Raw genomic sequence first — 16,088 nt, forward strand, 5'->3', positions numbered from 1 at the left:
CTTAGCTTAGCTTAGGTTAACTGTGATTAGGTTTAGACTCAGAAATGCATCTGATTAGTGCTTGAAAACGTAGCTTGAAGCTCCTCCCCATGAGGATGTGGCGTTTTACAGTGTTACAACACAGCGTAGCATGTTTTGTGCGGGAGTGTTATTTTGACGACCCTCAGCCGCTTATCTTTGTCTTGGTTGGACTTTCACTTGTGTTCAATCTTCATGCTGTTGTTGTGTGTTTGTGGACGCAGATTGTGTTGCCATGCAACCTTAACTTGGCAAGTTCTACTGCACACATTTTCTGTTTGGTGTCTTCCACCTGAAACCAAAATATCCACATAATATAACAGACAGTTGAGTTCTTATTTTCTGCTCCTCTGTCTGACTCCTAGCGGGTGTGGCACAATGCAGCTGTCATGCTAATTCAATCAAGAGAAACCAAATCGTAATTGAGATCATGATTTGGTTAATTGTGCAGTCCTTCTTAAGAGGATGTTCACTACTTCACCTTCTTATTGAGTAATTATCCATGTCTTAAACTGGTTCTCTGACTGTTTCACTCATTCAGTTCTCTCGGTGCCATCATGGATGACCAAAATCTTTCATTTCTGTATCTTTTAGCTTGTATTGCTCCGCCCTTTGCTGAGATTTGAATCAGACAAGACAATTAGGGCTACAGCTACCAATCATTTTGACTATCAACTAATCGTTTGATTATTTTCTTGATTAAGCACTATTATTGCAATAGAGGACCAAAGAAGCTAGAAAAATTGTTCTTGATAATAAACAGTCAAGACGATGAATGTATGATTGATACATCCAGCCATTCATTTTCTACCGCGTCATTCTCCACATGAGGGTCAATCTCAGCTGACATCGGGCGATGGGCGGGGCACACCCTGGACAGTTCCATGATTGATACAGTTGACTATTTTGCATGGAGCATAATATACAGCGGGCCACACGGTTGGTGTGGTGGTTAGCACTCTTGCCTTTGCAGCAAGAAGACCCGGGTTCGAGCCCCAGTTGGAACAAGGGCCTTTCTGCATGGAGTTTGCATGTTCTCCCCGTGTGTGCGTGGGTTCTCTCCGGGTTCTCCGGCTTCCTCCCACAGCCCAAAAACATACAATATGAGGATTAGGTAAATTGGACACTCTAAATTGACCGTAGGTGTGAGAGTTGAATTTGAGGTTGTGTACCCCACCTATCACTCTGTCAGCTGAGATCTCTCTGATAGATACAGCGAGTATAACGGTGGAATAACGGTGTGTGTTGAGAAGGAGAGAAAGGAATTGGTGCATGTCTGAACTGCTCCCCGTTGGCCTGAGGTTAGCATCATGAACTGAGGTGAGCTTGTGTGCAAGTACACAGGCATATTTGGCAATGTAAGCCTCAGTTTTGATACTGGGCAGACTAAATTCCTTCCAGAATTATCTAACACAAGCCTTTGCATTGTTGTTGTTGTTTTGTATGTAATATCGTCTTAAAATGAGATGCAAATGAACACGGCACATGGAAACATTCATACACACCACACCACATGTGTGTGAATGAATGAACGAATGAAGAGAAGCTATTGTCCCAAATGCTCATTGGAGGTTTTCGTGTTTGGCTTTAGCAAATGCTGCTCCATACACACTCACACATGGAAGCAATTAGGCCAAGTAAGAGGTTCACTCTCAACTGCCAATCCATGCCAGTCGATTGGCCCCGGCCTATCAAATGTTTCCATGAAGCCAGTGACCTCTTTATGGGGACATGCAGAGAGAGAGGGTGGAGTTTGGGGGAGGGGGTTGGGCTGGCAGTTTGGTGGAGCAGCAGAGTGAAGTGTACTGGCTCTAAAAGGAGACGGGAAATTGAAGAGGTGTGTTACACCTCTGTGAATATGCATGGCTGTAGGCGAAGAAGGGAGGAAGTTGAGCAATACTTTGTTATATAGAAGACCGTGGTTTAAATCTACGAATGAGCCAATCAATACTCGGTATCTGTTGGTCCAATACTGATCAAAATCATTGCATGTGAAATTCAGTGTGATCCAAAGACCATTAATATAACAAATACTAAGGGACTGCATTTTTATTTGTCATGTTGGGCTTATTAGGATTATTTTCACAACAGATTAATATCTTGATTATATTCTTGATTAATTCATTAATTTATTGATTAGTTGTTTGGTCCACAAAATGACTAAAAAAGAAGAAGATATTTTGCCAACCTGGAAATGATGATGTCCACAAACCATTTGATTTATTCATGTTATGTGGACGTTGAAATATGTTGGCCAGTGTTTTTCAAACCTCACACATAGAGTTTAAGTTTTTTTGTTATATGGACCATATAAACCAGTAAATATTCACAGTTAAGAAGCTGAAACATCTGAAAACCCCTTTTGATTATTAAACTAAAGATACACGATATAGTAAGTTTGATATTGTCTTTTATCTCATCAAAACAGTGGAGCTGATAATACGATTGATGTATTTAACCAGCCATTTCAAATCATAATGCTGCAACTGCAAGGCAGACGTTTACAGTTGTCGTCATACGGTGGTGGGGGTGGATCTCTCTGTGCACAGTGAAGCATTTATGCATTACTTAGAGCTTATAGGTCTCAATCATTTCCCAGTTTTGGGATCAATAAATGACATGTATCTATCTGTCTATCGACCTACCAGCTGCAAACCTACTGTATGAAAGGAGCCGAATATTTGTGGCACATTTACAGCATTACTGTTTTCTTTTTTTTTAAATGGCTTAGTGGTAAAGGCATCAGCCCAAATGTGGTGTTAAAAGGTTAGTCCTTTAAAAGGACTGTGCCGATTACTTAAGGATGTGATATCAGTGTCAGACATGGGAAAGGGCTATCGAGGCATCAACGCACACTGCTGCTCTGGGATTTGAGCAGATGAAGCTGTTCACAGACCAACGTCTACTTCACTGAAAACATAACAAGAGAACGTCAGTGAATCCTTTGCAACAATATTTTATTTTTCAAAATAAAATAATATGAGGAATAGGTCATTGCACTTAAACTGTCAGAAGATGAGTACAAACCAAGTCCTTTGAAATCCAGAAATCCAGAAGGATTTGTCTGTTGTTGAATAGAGGAACATGTAAAATAGGCTCCCGTGAAGCAATGAAAAGACCCGTCTGTATTTTCTTGGCGCTGTTGGACATAATCTTATTTTAGCCGCTACGTAATGGTCGTTAAATTACATAATTGGCCCTTGTCTGCCGGCCATGAATGCAGAGCCTGTCTTGGTGCGATTGTACAACAGGCTGCTTTATTTTAAGGCTGTAGCTGCAGGAAGAAGAAGAAGGGAGAGAGAGGAAGAGAACGAAAAAGGAAACACAAGATGTAGAGAGACCAAAAAAAAGTTCAGAAAGAAGGTAAAAAAAAAAAGAAGAACCAGAGAAGAGCCAGTTTCTCACCATCATACTCTGCTGCAGTTGTGTCATAATCTTGCACTGTACCCCGTCCTGTTCTGTTTTCATACTGACTGACCGCAGTGACTTTGCCCTCTGTACGAGAACCACTGAGTATCTGATTGACCGGACATGCTGACATTGAATCATGCAGAAGTCTATTATTTTATCTCTCTGAGGTGATACGGGCTCTATCTAACATCAAGCTGGCATTTGTAAATGATCTCAGATACTTGTACCATCTTTAAGGGATAGTTCAGTTTTGTTTAGTTTTTTGAAGTGTGATTGTACAAAGCACTGAAACATCGGCCCCCTTCACGCCTTCTATTAAAATGAGTTTCCTGTGATCGGATCGTACTTGTAATCTCGTTGTAACCCCCCGAGTACAATGACAATAAAGGTGAGTCTGAATCTGTAAGTGCAGGTGTAAATAGGAAACATTTACGGGGGGTGGTGATGACCGTAATGTGATAGTAATATGATGTGGATACTGGAGACCCATGTTAATGTTAATACCAGGTGTAAATGCTACAATGCTCTCCGATTGCTATCCTATCCCAAAGAATGTGTTCTAATGCCAGGTGTAAAGGGCAGCCATAGTCAGCCCATCACTTCACAAAAGGCTCACCCACTCCAGTAGTAGTATTAAGAATAGATTTGCTGCTTTACTTCCATGTTGCACAGACTTTTCTGCACGGGGTCCTGTCCTTAATGGAAAAACAAAAAAAGAGTAGTGCAGTGTTAGAACCATATCATGGAAAAGAACTTTAAAGGTGTCGTAACACATGCTGAAAATTCAACTCTCAAATCAAATCTATGCCTGTGTGGAATCAAAAACTGTTTTAGTTTTAGTTTTTTAATCTAAAGCCCAAGAATCTTACCACTGAATACAATGTCAGTGTCGTTTTGATTGGTATCGCTAACACTGGCTAGCCTGGGATCATTTCACATTTCCATCTTCTCAACTGGAAGGCGGTGAACAAGGGGGAGGGGTGATGTCACTCCTGGTCCGAGTTGCAATGTTAGCGCAGCAGAAGCCACATTCAGAGACACACACACACACACACAAACTAAGACTTTTGATAGTCATGACTTACAAACTCCACAGTTCTCCAGACTCTGACAGATGTTATTTTCTCCTGTAAGATTGAAACCCATACAAGTACACACTCGCTCACATACATATGCATGCTCACACACTCCTGAAGCCGGTTCCTCTGGGTCTGTTTTCACTGAGGTGTTAGCTCAGGGTCAGTTCTGCCAGCTGCGGCCAGAACTGTTCAGTCAAGGCTGAAAACATCTCTGCTTGCTTGTTTGTGTGTTGAAAGGTCACAGGTGTAGTTGTGTGTTCAGACCCAGTTTACTTGCCTGTTATGTGCTTGTACTACTTTTACAGCCTGTGACTCTTTTTCCATCACCAACTTTTTCTGTCCGTCTTTCCACCGTCGCTGCCTTCATTTTCTACTGCAGTGAGCCCCCTCTTTTATTTTCTTTCCCCTTCCTCCACCTCTCTAATTGTGTTGAAGCTAGTGCTTGCAGCCACAGTCAAGTTTACCAGTCCTAAAGTTTATTTTTGCTGAGAAGTACACAACCTTAATAATACTCAATAATCAAACATATCAGAGCATGAAAATGCTGAAAGTTGTGAGTGTTCACACTCCTCCATCATGAACGCAGATCCTCGTTTCTTCATCGCGGTGCTTTCGTTCATGCTGTGCTGTGACTTCCTTTCGTGGTTCTTTCTGTTTTTTCTTACAGGAGCGCGTGTACAGCATTGCTCTTGTCACCTTCTCCCGCTCACTCTGTCATTCTTTCCTTCTCTCTGCCTCACTTTCTCTGTGTCACGCCCTCCTTTTCCATCTGATGGGTCATACAGGAAATGGCTCTGATAGCTTCCTGAGGAAATGACACCCACTTCCTGTCTGTGTGCCACCTTCTTCTCCCTCCGGTTTTCTTTTTTCTTCTTTTTCTTCTTCTTCTTCTTCTTCTTCATCTTTTCTTCTTCTTCTTCTTCTTAGCTCGGGAGCATGGTGGGGGTCAGCTGTGAGCTGCCAGGAATCCCCCTGGTCGCTGCTAATGAGGCTCCGGCCTGATGAGGGAGTCAGATAAACAGCAGTGCAGTCACAGCGAGCCACAGACATTAGCGTCGGGGCTATTTTTGGGTGCTGCCCTCATGTAGAGGATAGGAGGACACAGACTGTTGTGAATGAGTGTAAGAAGAGCACTCGTACAATGGATTCTGATGCCTGGTGCATCTTGTGAATGAACGGAGCTCTAAACAGTGTGTAAGGAAGATACTCGCTTTCTCGACTGTTTATTAGGTACACCTAATGCAGGACTGCTGTGCTAAAATCTACATTTTAAAACAGTTGGAGAGCAGGTTGACTCTAAAAGAGCCTTTGTGTGATGAAGGTACATATATATATATATATATATATATAATATATATTATATAACATATATTATAAAATATTTTATTGTTCATCAGTATTTACATGCAGGCACAATACTTTAATATTACAAAATATTTCAGTGTTTTTTTTATCAAATCCAACTAAGGCTGGGCGATATGTCTTATAAATAATATCACCTTCTTATTCTTTATCCTATGAAGATATGAAGCTGCACACAGTTGTTTCTCTGGACTGATGAAAAGGGAGAGTGACAATACACTGTAAATACATTCTAGAATAAAGTGTCACCTGTTTATGATCTGTATTACATGATCTTAAAATACACTTATTACCTTTCATTTCAGATAAAAACCTGCTTTGTTTATCTGGCTTCTTAATCTTAAACGAAGGATATTTACGTGTGTTAGAAACGATTAGATTGATTATAAATATGGTCAAATAATTAAAATGAATATTATAACAACAATAATAATAATATAAAATGTCATTAAGTGACTTTTTAAAATGAATTTTGTCAATATATTTAATTTTCTAATATTTAGGGTTAGAAATTTGATGATTATCAATGCAACAGCCTTTGATGCCGGAAAATGATACGACGATATCCAAAATCTAATCTTGTCTCATTTCATAATATAGATATAATACCTAGTGCAGCATAAATGGCAACATTATTTAAGTATGGCTTATTTTTATTCCTCAGGTAATTGGAATATAGCCTAAGTCAACACCTTTGTCTATGTCAAAGATTGTTTACTCTAGGTGGGAACAGACATTCAAAAGTAATACACACAGCAGGCACAGCTGGTGTTTTACGTTTTTGTGAAGTTGTAGACACACAGCACGGCACAGTCTGCAATTCATGGACTTGCATGTTCTTGTGTGGACAACACATCAGACACTGAAATGAGACTCTAAAATGTTTTGTGTATTTACCAGAGTGTGTAGAAGATTATAGATAATTAGCAATTATCCTTCTTTCTTGCTCCATCTTAATCTAATTTTGCTATACCAGTGTGTGAAGTATATGTGAGGAAGAGGAGGATGATGTGAGAGTGTTTACACCACTGTTTTAATGTCGGTGATAGTGGTGTTACTTCTAGAGCACAATATTTTCTCAGATGGTACTTCATATAGCAGATTTAAGAACCACCTTAAAACATTCACACATACTGTACATCTGCCATTTGTTCAGCAAAATTGTTCTGGTACCAAAAAACTCTCCCACACCTGCCTGTGGGTCCCGACCCACACTGTCTCGATTAATTGTTTAAAAATGAAAAAATATATATATATATATATATATATATATATATATATGTGTGTATATATGTATGTGTATATACATATATGTATGTATGTATATATGTATATGTATATATATGTATATATATATATATATATATATGTATATGTATATATATATATATATATATACATATATATGTATATATATATATATATGTGTATATACATATATGTATGTATGTGTATATGTATATATGTATGTATATATGTATATATATACATATATGTGTATATATATATATATATATATATATATATATATATGTGTGTATATGTGTGTATATATATATATATATATATATATATAAAATCTTAGAAAACCTTAAAAAATGTCAACCTGGAAATGATGATGTTCTCAAATGTCTTGTTTTGTCCATAAAACAAAATGATTCACTTTTAATGATTTCTTTGTTATCAAGAGCAAAGAAATCTTGTTTTGATCATGAAAAAAGCTTCAAAGTGATTCATCGATTATCAAAGTTGTCGATTAATTTAGTGATCGATGAATAATGGCTGAATTGTTTGAGCTCGTATGATATACTGTATTTGTGTGTGAGAAGATGCTGCATGTGAACTGCCCCATATCACCGTGTTCACCAGGACCTGCTGTTAATGAAGAACTTTTAATCACATGTTGATGTGTCAACTGTGTTTGTTTGGGGAAGCACTTGCATCATTGGACCTGGTCAAACGTGGTCAAACTCTACAAACGTCTCAGCACATTCTTTTTATTATGATTATGATTATGATTATTGTTATTATTATTATTATGATTATTATTGCAGGAGCTTCATTGACTAGTGCGCTCTCCGGCATGGACGCTGAAGATGCCCACTTCGGGGTGAGGTCACAGTTTGGCTCCTTATCTCTCTCCATGGCCTGATGGGTTTCACTATTCAGCTTTTGACGATAACTGTTGATTTTAACATTTTGAAAATGTGTGTGGGGGTTTGAAGACGAGCTGATGTGACACAGTTGTTACTCTGGAGTGTGTAACCCTGGTGGAAATATAAAACCCTGTATTCTACTGTTGCTTTGTTTCAACCCTAACATGTATAACAAGCCTCGGTCTGGTCAGTGATTGAAAGGAATGTGTTTGTAATGGCCAGTTTGCATAGGACACACAGGCTTCACACATGTCACCCTCCCATTTAAGTGCTCAATCCCCACACACACACACACACACACACACACACACGCTCGATGGCTATCATCAGATTGATGCCACCTGACACTTAGTTAGTCCTGGAATGTGACGGGAGCGGGGAGAGTGGGGGCCGGCTGCCCACTCACAGGAGCACCAGAGCTGATCTTTGCACTTGCTGGACATTTAGTTCAAACTGTATATAATCGTGTTTGCCCCACCCCCATCCCCACCCCCCCACAAACACGTCTGTATCAGCCAGGAAGTACCCCTCGTAGTTGAAGCTAGCTATTTGAGGTGAAGGGAAGCAGGTCTAGTTACTGCTGAGACTCACAGACCGTCTCCATCTGTTGTCTGAACTGTGCCATATGCTGGAATGTACCACTTGGCTTCTCCTGGGTAGAGGAGGCTCCCACTCCTGTGCTTTTTAAATGACCCGCTTCCATATGGGCAGCGACACTTGGCTTCCCCCTGCCGCCCTCCACTTTATCTGGGAGGATGTATACATATATACTCCAACATCAGGGGTTGACTTCAGAAAAAGCAGGAGTGTTTTTGAAAACGAGCATGTTCTGCTTCGTATCATGACTAAAGTCACTTATACCTGAGGAGAAAGAAGAAACCCGCCACTACACATTTGTTATCTAGCTCTTATGACCTGGCAACCCTCTGGTTACAAGCCCAGTTCCCTTTCCACTTGACCATAGCTGCATCTACAAAAAATATGTTGATTATTTTCTCAAGTAATTACTTAGTGGTCACTATAATGTAAGATTAGTGTGGAAAAATAGTGTCTGTATTCCCCCATCTGTCCATGACAATTAATTAGTTGTTTGGTCCCTAAAATGTTAGAAAATGAGGAAAAATTGTGTTTTGTCGTCAAACCAAAATCATGATTTTCAATGATGTCCTTGTTTTATGGATTACATGTTATAATAACTTAGTTATTAATAAAAGAACATTCAAATGAGTTTGCTACAGTAATAATTTAATAAGTGATTCATTATCCCAAACCTCAAAATCTCCTTTTTCAGTTTAATGTCAGAGGAGCAAAGAAACCACAAAATATTCTCATTGAATTGATTCTTGGTACCGATCAGTATTTTCAACATTTTCTGACATTTTATGGACCAAACGTATTCATTGAGGAAATAATCGACAGATGAATCATTTCTGTAAATGCTCGTTAGTTGCAGCTCTAGTTCTGAAGCTTGACTTAAGAATACGTCGCAATAAAAATACAAAGTAATACTGCACATGATGATTATGGAAGTGATTAATACAAGTATATACATGATCCACGCAGTGCGGGGTCTGTGGTTCACCTGCCATTACAGTGAAAGGGTTTTATCTTCCCACCAGGAAGTAGCTCCATTTGTTTTGGGAACATTGGCCAGTTTTGGCTTTGGTTGTCACGGTGACGTTACAACATCATTCTCTTTTGATTTTCCTGTGGTGGCGGCATTAGATGTTTGACTTTGCTTAGATGTTCTGATGGTTAGAGGCTGTCTCCTCTCTCTGTGTGTGCGTGTGTGTGCGTGTGTGTGTGTTAGAGTGACCTGACGTGAACCTGACATGCATACTGTACTGTTTTTGTTGGAGCCAGACACAGGTGGTTGTATCCGTGCTGTATGGCGACGGGAAGGGAGAGGGAGAGGGTGTGTGTCGGTGCATTGTTGGTGCTGGATGTGTATGCGCTCTACTTTCTCTGTCTTTATGTGTGTGTGTTTGTCACAAAGGCAAACGACAATAGTTGTCATTACATCCAGGAACACAAATACACAGTGTAGTCATGTTGTAGTGGCTTGATCATTTCTGTCTAGCACTACTTGGTTCGACTCGACTCGTTCAGACCCGTCGTTTTGTGTTACTTCATGGTACCTCCTCAACGTCGTCATAGCATGGCCGAGCGAAACTGTCGCGACGTTGTTTTAACACTGGATCATCAGCCACCAAACACGGGAACGTCTGCACCTCGTCCACGGACCACGGTGTATTTGTTTGCTCGCTGATTCTCGCGTCGGACGTCGCAGTCGTGACTCTCCCGGTGGCCGGCAGTCAAATGTCTGTCGTCTCAGCGCGCTGACGCCGGGCGCCGGGCGCTTCTATCACTGATGGACGCTACAGCTGAGTCCAGTTGAGCCGAGTAGTGCCAGAACTGTAGAATGGAAAAGTGCCGTATGTCTCCAGGAAATGAATGTAAGTCAATGTGATGTCCTCTGAAGTCATGGAAACCAGACTGTGTGTGTCTCCATGCAGATGTGCATCCATGGCCCTGACAGCCCTGCGGCTCTCTGTTTAGCTAACCCCTCCTACGCATGTTGCTCTGTCACTGGCCTCTCTCAACTCACAGCCCACTGGATTCAGCCATGAATGAACACATTCTCTGTGTGTGTGTGTGTGTGTGTGTGTGTGTGTGTTCCTCTCACCTTACCCTCACAGCATTCCTGCCTGCCGCTCACTGTTTGTACACATACACACTGTACTCGGCCTGTAAATGAGTTGTGGTTTCTAACCACCAAGAGAGTGAGTGTGAGCGTGCGGCCTGCACATCTACACATTCCCCACAGGAGTGATCTGCAGCTTGTAAATTCAGATGCATTCACAAATCTGAATCCATATTTACATGTATCGCTCTCCTGCTTGGGTTCATCTCTTAAATCGCCCCCTTACTCTATGCAAGACATTGAAAAACAGCGCCACATGTTGGATTACCCTGCAAAAGAGCTCCACTATCTTCAGTTTAAATATTTCTGGGGGAGAACGTGTCCGTGTCATCACAATGACAAGTCGCTGAGTCATTTTATTATACTGCAGTAAAAACTCAGAATCACAATTCCATTGGTATTATTGTTTCTGTCATACATAATAATAAGAATAATTGCAGTGTGTTTACAGTATTACAGCACAGATATGAACTCCCTCTGCACCTGTGAGTGATAAGAGAGCTGCTCGACCATAAATGAATCAGGCGACTGCTTCTCTTTCATCAACCAAGAATCAGCGGAATTTATAAATTCAAGACACATTTACAAAGATATTCCTGGTATCTTTGTTATCTAGATCAAAGAAGCCAGAAAACGTTCCCATTTAAGAAGCTGACAAATGCATGTAAATGCATGTAAATGCATGTGGTGCATGACCAGAACAATTAACAGACACTAATCAACATATAAATGTTATGTCGTGTCATCGCAGCTTCATTGACTTCCTGCGTCCTCATAATCATCACTCTGATCTAAGTGTAACAAGTGCATGACAACATGAAACTGATGTGAACTTTTTTATTTAACATTTTCATTTTATCATTCTATCCAAAGACCTTCATCTGTAAAACAAAAATGATGTTGAAACATTATTATTATAAGATTATTAATTTGAGATTCTGTATTTGTAATCTATTCATCAGACAGTTGTTTGGTCCATGTAATGTCCAACAGATTTAAATTAATAAAATAAATGTTTCCTTTGTTAGACACAGAAACGTTTAATATTTAAGAGGCTGAAAAAGAGCAGTTCATTTAGCACTGGATTAAACATGTATTCATTGTTGCAGCTCTACATAGAAAACTTAAAGGTACATTTATTTCACTACAGATTCATTATCTTATATTTGATTGTCTCATTTTTGAAAATGACCTAAAGGTAAGAAGTGGATTTGAACAGAACAAAAATAGACTCTCTAATCTCTTTATCTGATTATATCAGGGCTTTTTATTTATAATTTATGCAACCTTTGTTTTGCTCGGAAGCCACATTGACATGAGTGACTCTCAGACCTATATACAGACCTGGACCTATAGTCAATGCATGACTTCTTTGGACTAGAGCCAGTGGTTAAATAAAGGGATGTGAATGAAGCTGTAATATTAGAAAGTCTTTAAAGCCTGGACTCTCTGGGAAAGCTGCAGTTACGAGGACACTGCTCCAGGGTCTCAGGTTACATGAAACTTTTTCACCCTCCCATTTACTGACTAATGACTTCACAGAGCAGAATTCATGTTCCTGACTGTGTTTTCTCACTCTGTCTGACCTCTGTACTCACACAACACTGGACAATGGGAAATGTTGTACAGTCTAGCTGGGGTTTGTTTTTATGTGTGTGTGTGTGTGTGTGTGTGTGTGTGTTTGGGTATGCCATGGTGGCGGCTGTGGGTCTGTGGCCTTCATTGGACTCAATACAAGGGCTGTGTGTTGTTTGTGTTTTTTGGGTGTGTATTTGTGTAGGGGCTGGGTTTAAGTGGTCACTCGTTCCTATCATTATTATTATTATTATTATTTTTTTATTTTATTTTTTTACCCATTTAAGGCACAAAAAAACCAAAATGTGGTCCATTTATGTCATGGCAGCTTCAGATGAATGAGATCCTGTTCATTAATATGAGGCGTCGTCAGACTTCTCTCTCTCTGATGCTGGGACATTTTCCTTCTTTCCCTCTTGTTGTTATTTTTACTGGGAAAGTTCACTCAGTCCAAACATGAACCTGTCTTCATGTCTGTCTCTGCTCAGTGGGGCTCAGGACGTCAAAGAGAGACACGAATAACGTGCCAGAACAAAGTGTAATACACATAATGTTGTGTTTGCTAATTGTTTTGTTTTCTCCCTCCTCCTCCTCCTCGTCCTCCTCCTCCTCGTCCTCCTCCTTCCCCCCGTCCCTCTCTGGTCTGTCCTCGATGGCAGGGTGTGTTTGGAGCTCAGTGCTCTAACGCAGCCATGAGCATCATTGGGGCTGAAGATGAGGACTTTGAAAATGACCTGAATGATGTGAGTGGATCAGAAAGTGACTCATCATAGCTTCATGTAATCTGGTCATATTTTCCTTAATTAATTGGTTTTTTTTTCCTCCGTGTGTGTGTGTGTGTGTGTGTCTGTTTGTGTGTGTGTGTGTGTGTGTGTGTGTGTGTGTGTGTGTGTGTGTGTGTGTGTGTGTCTCAGGTGGATGACCAGTGTACTCTCTTCAACAACATAGATCTACTGAAGGGACGGCCAACCCACCTGCTGGTCTTCATGCAACATGTCTTTCTGCAGTTTGACCCCGCCCCCTTGGTGAGAATTACAACGTTTATAATCCAAGTGTGTGTTCTTGGGTTTGTTACCCTAATGAGGCAAATTGTGCTTATGGTTAAGGTTAGGGTGAAATGAATGAAAGTCAGTGCCGTGTCCTCACAGGTTAAAATATGTCTTTCATTTCTGGGAATATTAATATATCATTCAGGACTTCAGCATATGACAATACATCATTTTATCAAGAGAACGAGAATTTCCAATTTCAGGATAAACTCTAATGGCGTAAATTGTTAATATTCAACCTGAGTCACTTGAAAATGCTCACTAAATCTTTTTTTTTTAATTAAAGGTTGATAGTAGATTTTTACAGTTATTGCAAAAAAATAAAAAAATAAAAATGACAATTTATTTGTTCAGTATAAACAAATCAGTTTAACTCCAGGCTGATATGGTCATATTTGACATATTTGAATGCAGAATTGGTGACAATACCACGTGAATACCATGACTCATTGTAACATGGTGTTACCACGGTAAAGGTGCAAAGTCCGTTGTTTGCAGAAAGAGAAAAATCGACCTCGAGTGCCAACAGATGTTTGAACACTCTTAGCACAATTTTCAGTCTGACGTACTGTAGGTCACGGGACTGTATGTTGGAAGAAGGACTCCACAGCGCCCCCTACAACATTAAAAATAAACACTGGTTCCACCTACAGACATGTCTGTCAGGATAATTGTAGTTGGCCAAGTCACTCCACACCCCGACATGCACAGGGGGGGCGCGAGGACCCTTTCAGAACCGCTTGCAGCCCTCGTCGTAGCTTGAGTCTTAAAGGTCAGGAGAAGGTTTACGGTAATACTTCAAATGAACTGAAATTGCTGTATTTTATTAATCCCAAAACTGTGAAATACCTTCATCACCGACAATGTAATATTTTTTTTATTATCTCAATGCAGCAGCCTGTGTTTTACTTTGATTGTTGAACGCCTGCTGCCGTTGTCATATTTACACTTGAGTGAGAAATGAGATCCAGAAAATCACCACCTTCATTATTGATCGTTCATTGTAAAAACCTGATCATTCTAACAGTACAAGGTTTATTCTATAGCTGGTATAGAGCACATGGAAGGCTGATGACCCCGTGTGTGTGTGTGTGTGTGTGTGTGTGTGTGTGTGTGTGTGTGTGTGTGTGTGTGTGAGAGAGACTGCATTGCTGATGTAAAGCATGCCTGTCCTTTCCCTTTTGTTCTGCATGCAGACATGGTGACCAACCCCAGGTACTGTTACACATGCCATAGTCGTAACACCCTCCCCTCACTCTCTTCCTCACCCTCCCGTCTTCTCTTCTTTCCTCACATTTGTGAGAAGTTGGTCACATGATCTGTGTTTAGTTTAATGTTGTTGTATGACGTACTAACACACAGTCAGCACTGCTGTCACTCGCCCTGAGAACATGACCGTCAGCAGGGACTCAGGGAGGAGAAACAAATGCTCACATTAGACTCAGTCTTTTCTGACTGTAAATCACTCACTCTCCTGCACCAAAGTCCATGGAGAAAATGGGTGTTTTTTAGTTCACAGGTTCATTGGAGAGTTTACTGCTGCCTCATCTAACCCTTTTGACTGAGTACAAGTATGATTACTTCAATTTTAGTACTTGGTATTTTAGAATATTACATTACAGCAAAGACTTTTTTTGCAACTAATATTATTTACGTGAACAAAATACAACATTAGATTCTATACTGCTGTTTAAATATTTACAACTGCCATGAGCGACACAAACACACACACTAGTGACCTGTAAAGCAGTTGTTTTCGGTGTAACTGAATCATTAGAATCAGTTGATTGAAAAGATTTGTTCACAGAGTAGTTACCAAGTACTGTTCCTTGGAAAAAAGCAAAAAGAACGCGTTGTGCTTGAACCATTAGCAGATAGCCTTGTTTGTAATGGAACACCACATCTGTAGGTGAGCAAAAGTGTAGGAACAGATAGACTTGTAGACTAATAGAAAAGTAGAATAGTAAATATTTAGCTTTGCTTGGTGTTGATTCTTTAGATGTTTTATCAGATGACTCGTCACTTGTTGAAGGAGCTACTTTCCTCCAGCTCTTCTTGACAGTCTAGCAGAGCACAGGTTACAGTCTGCTCTACTCTTCTCCTCATCGCCTATCTTAAAGGATTTCAAAACTGCCGACATTGTGACACATCCGCTCATTGCTCAGAACATCCATGAACTTTCTCTGTGATCTTCCTCTTTTTCCTCCTGCCCGACAGCGTCCATCTTCAACATCCCTTGTCCAGTAGAATCACTATCACTCCTCGTCATGTGACCAAACAGTCTTAACCTTGAATTTCCCGAACCGATCAAACCTGAGCTGCCGCTCCAATGTGCTCATTTCTAATCCTGTCCTTTTAAACAGCTTTTAAACAAAAGTCTCAGCATCTTCAGCTGCTCGGCCGACAGTGCCACGCCCAAATTATGTCCCAACAAACCAAAAGAACACATTTGAACTTACTGGTGAAGGCAGCAGTGAATAACTCATGTCATGTGACGTCAAATCCACGGTTTTGTTAATGGACTTTGGTGCAGGGAGTAAGAAGTTTGATGGAGAGTGAGATAAAGTGGTAAACTAAAACTGAAGATGTCATGTTGTGTCTGATGCCGGTCCTGATACAAGCACACTTCAAACCATACAAACTATCCCAGTTTGTTGTGAGTTAGTGTTTTTCTACTCTTTGTTTTGGTGTGTACTCAAGATCCCACATGATTATTTTACGACATACAGTATTT

The 16,088-nt window shown here is 40.3% G+C and overlaps 1 protein-coding gene across 4 annotated transcripts in view; it reads left to right on the top strand.

Annotated features, from left to right (window-relative positions):
* arhgef1b (Rho guanine nucleotide exchange factor (GEF) 1b) overlaps positions 1 to 16,088 on the top strand; it is a 53,301-nt gene that overhangs the window by 11,914 nt on the left and 25,299 nt on the right. For 3 of the 4 annotated variants that reach the window (XM_044033550.1, XM_044033551.1, XM_044033553.1), the window contains exons 2-3: positions 12,965 to 13,048; positions 13,220 to 13,330. In XM_044033550.1, the coding sequence (XP_043889485.1) occupies positions 12,965 to 13,048; positions 13,220 to 13,330 (195 nt within the window). Of the gene's footprint in view, positions 1 to 7,924; positions 7,981 to 12,964; positions 13,049 to 13,219; positions 13,331 to 16,088 lie in introns of all 4 variants that reach the window. The other variant, XM_044033552.1, reaches the window with a different exon arrangement.

Source organism: Solea senegalensis, linkage group LG9, assembly GCF_019176455.1.
Source record: "Solea senegalensis isolate Sse05_10M linkage group LG9, IFAPA_SoseM_1, whole genome shotgun sequence".
Lineage (NCBI taxonomy): Eukaryota > Metazoa > Chordata > Actinopteri > Pleuronectiformes > Soleidae > Solea > Solea senegalensis.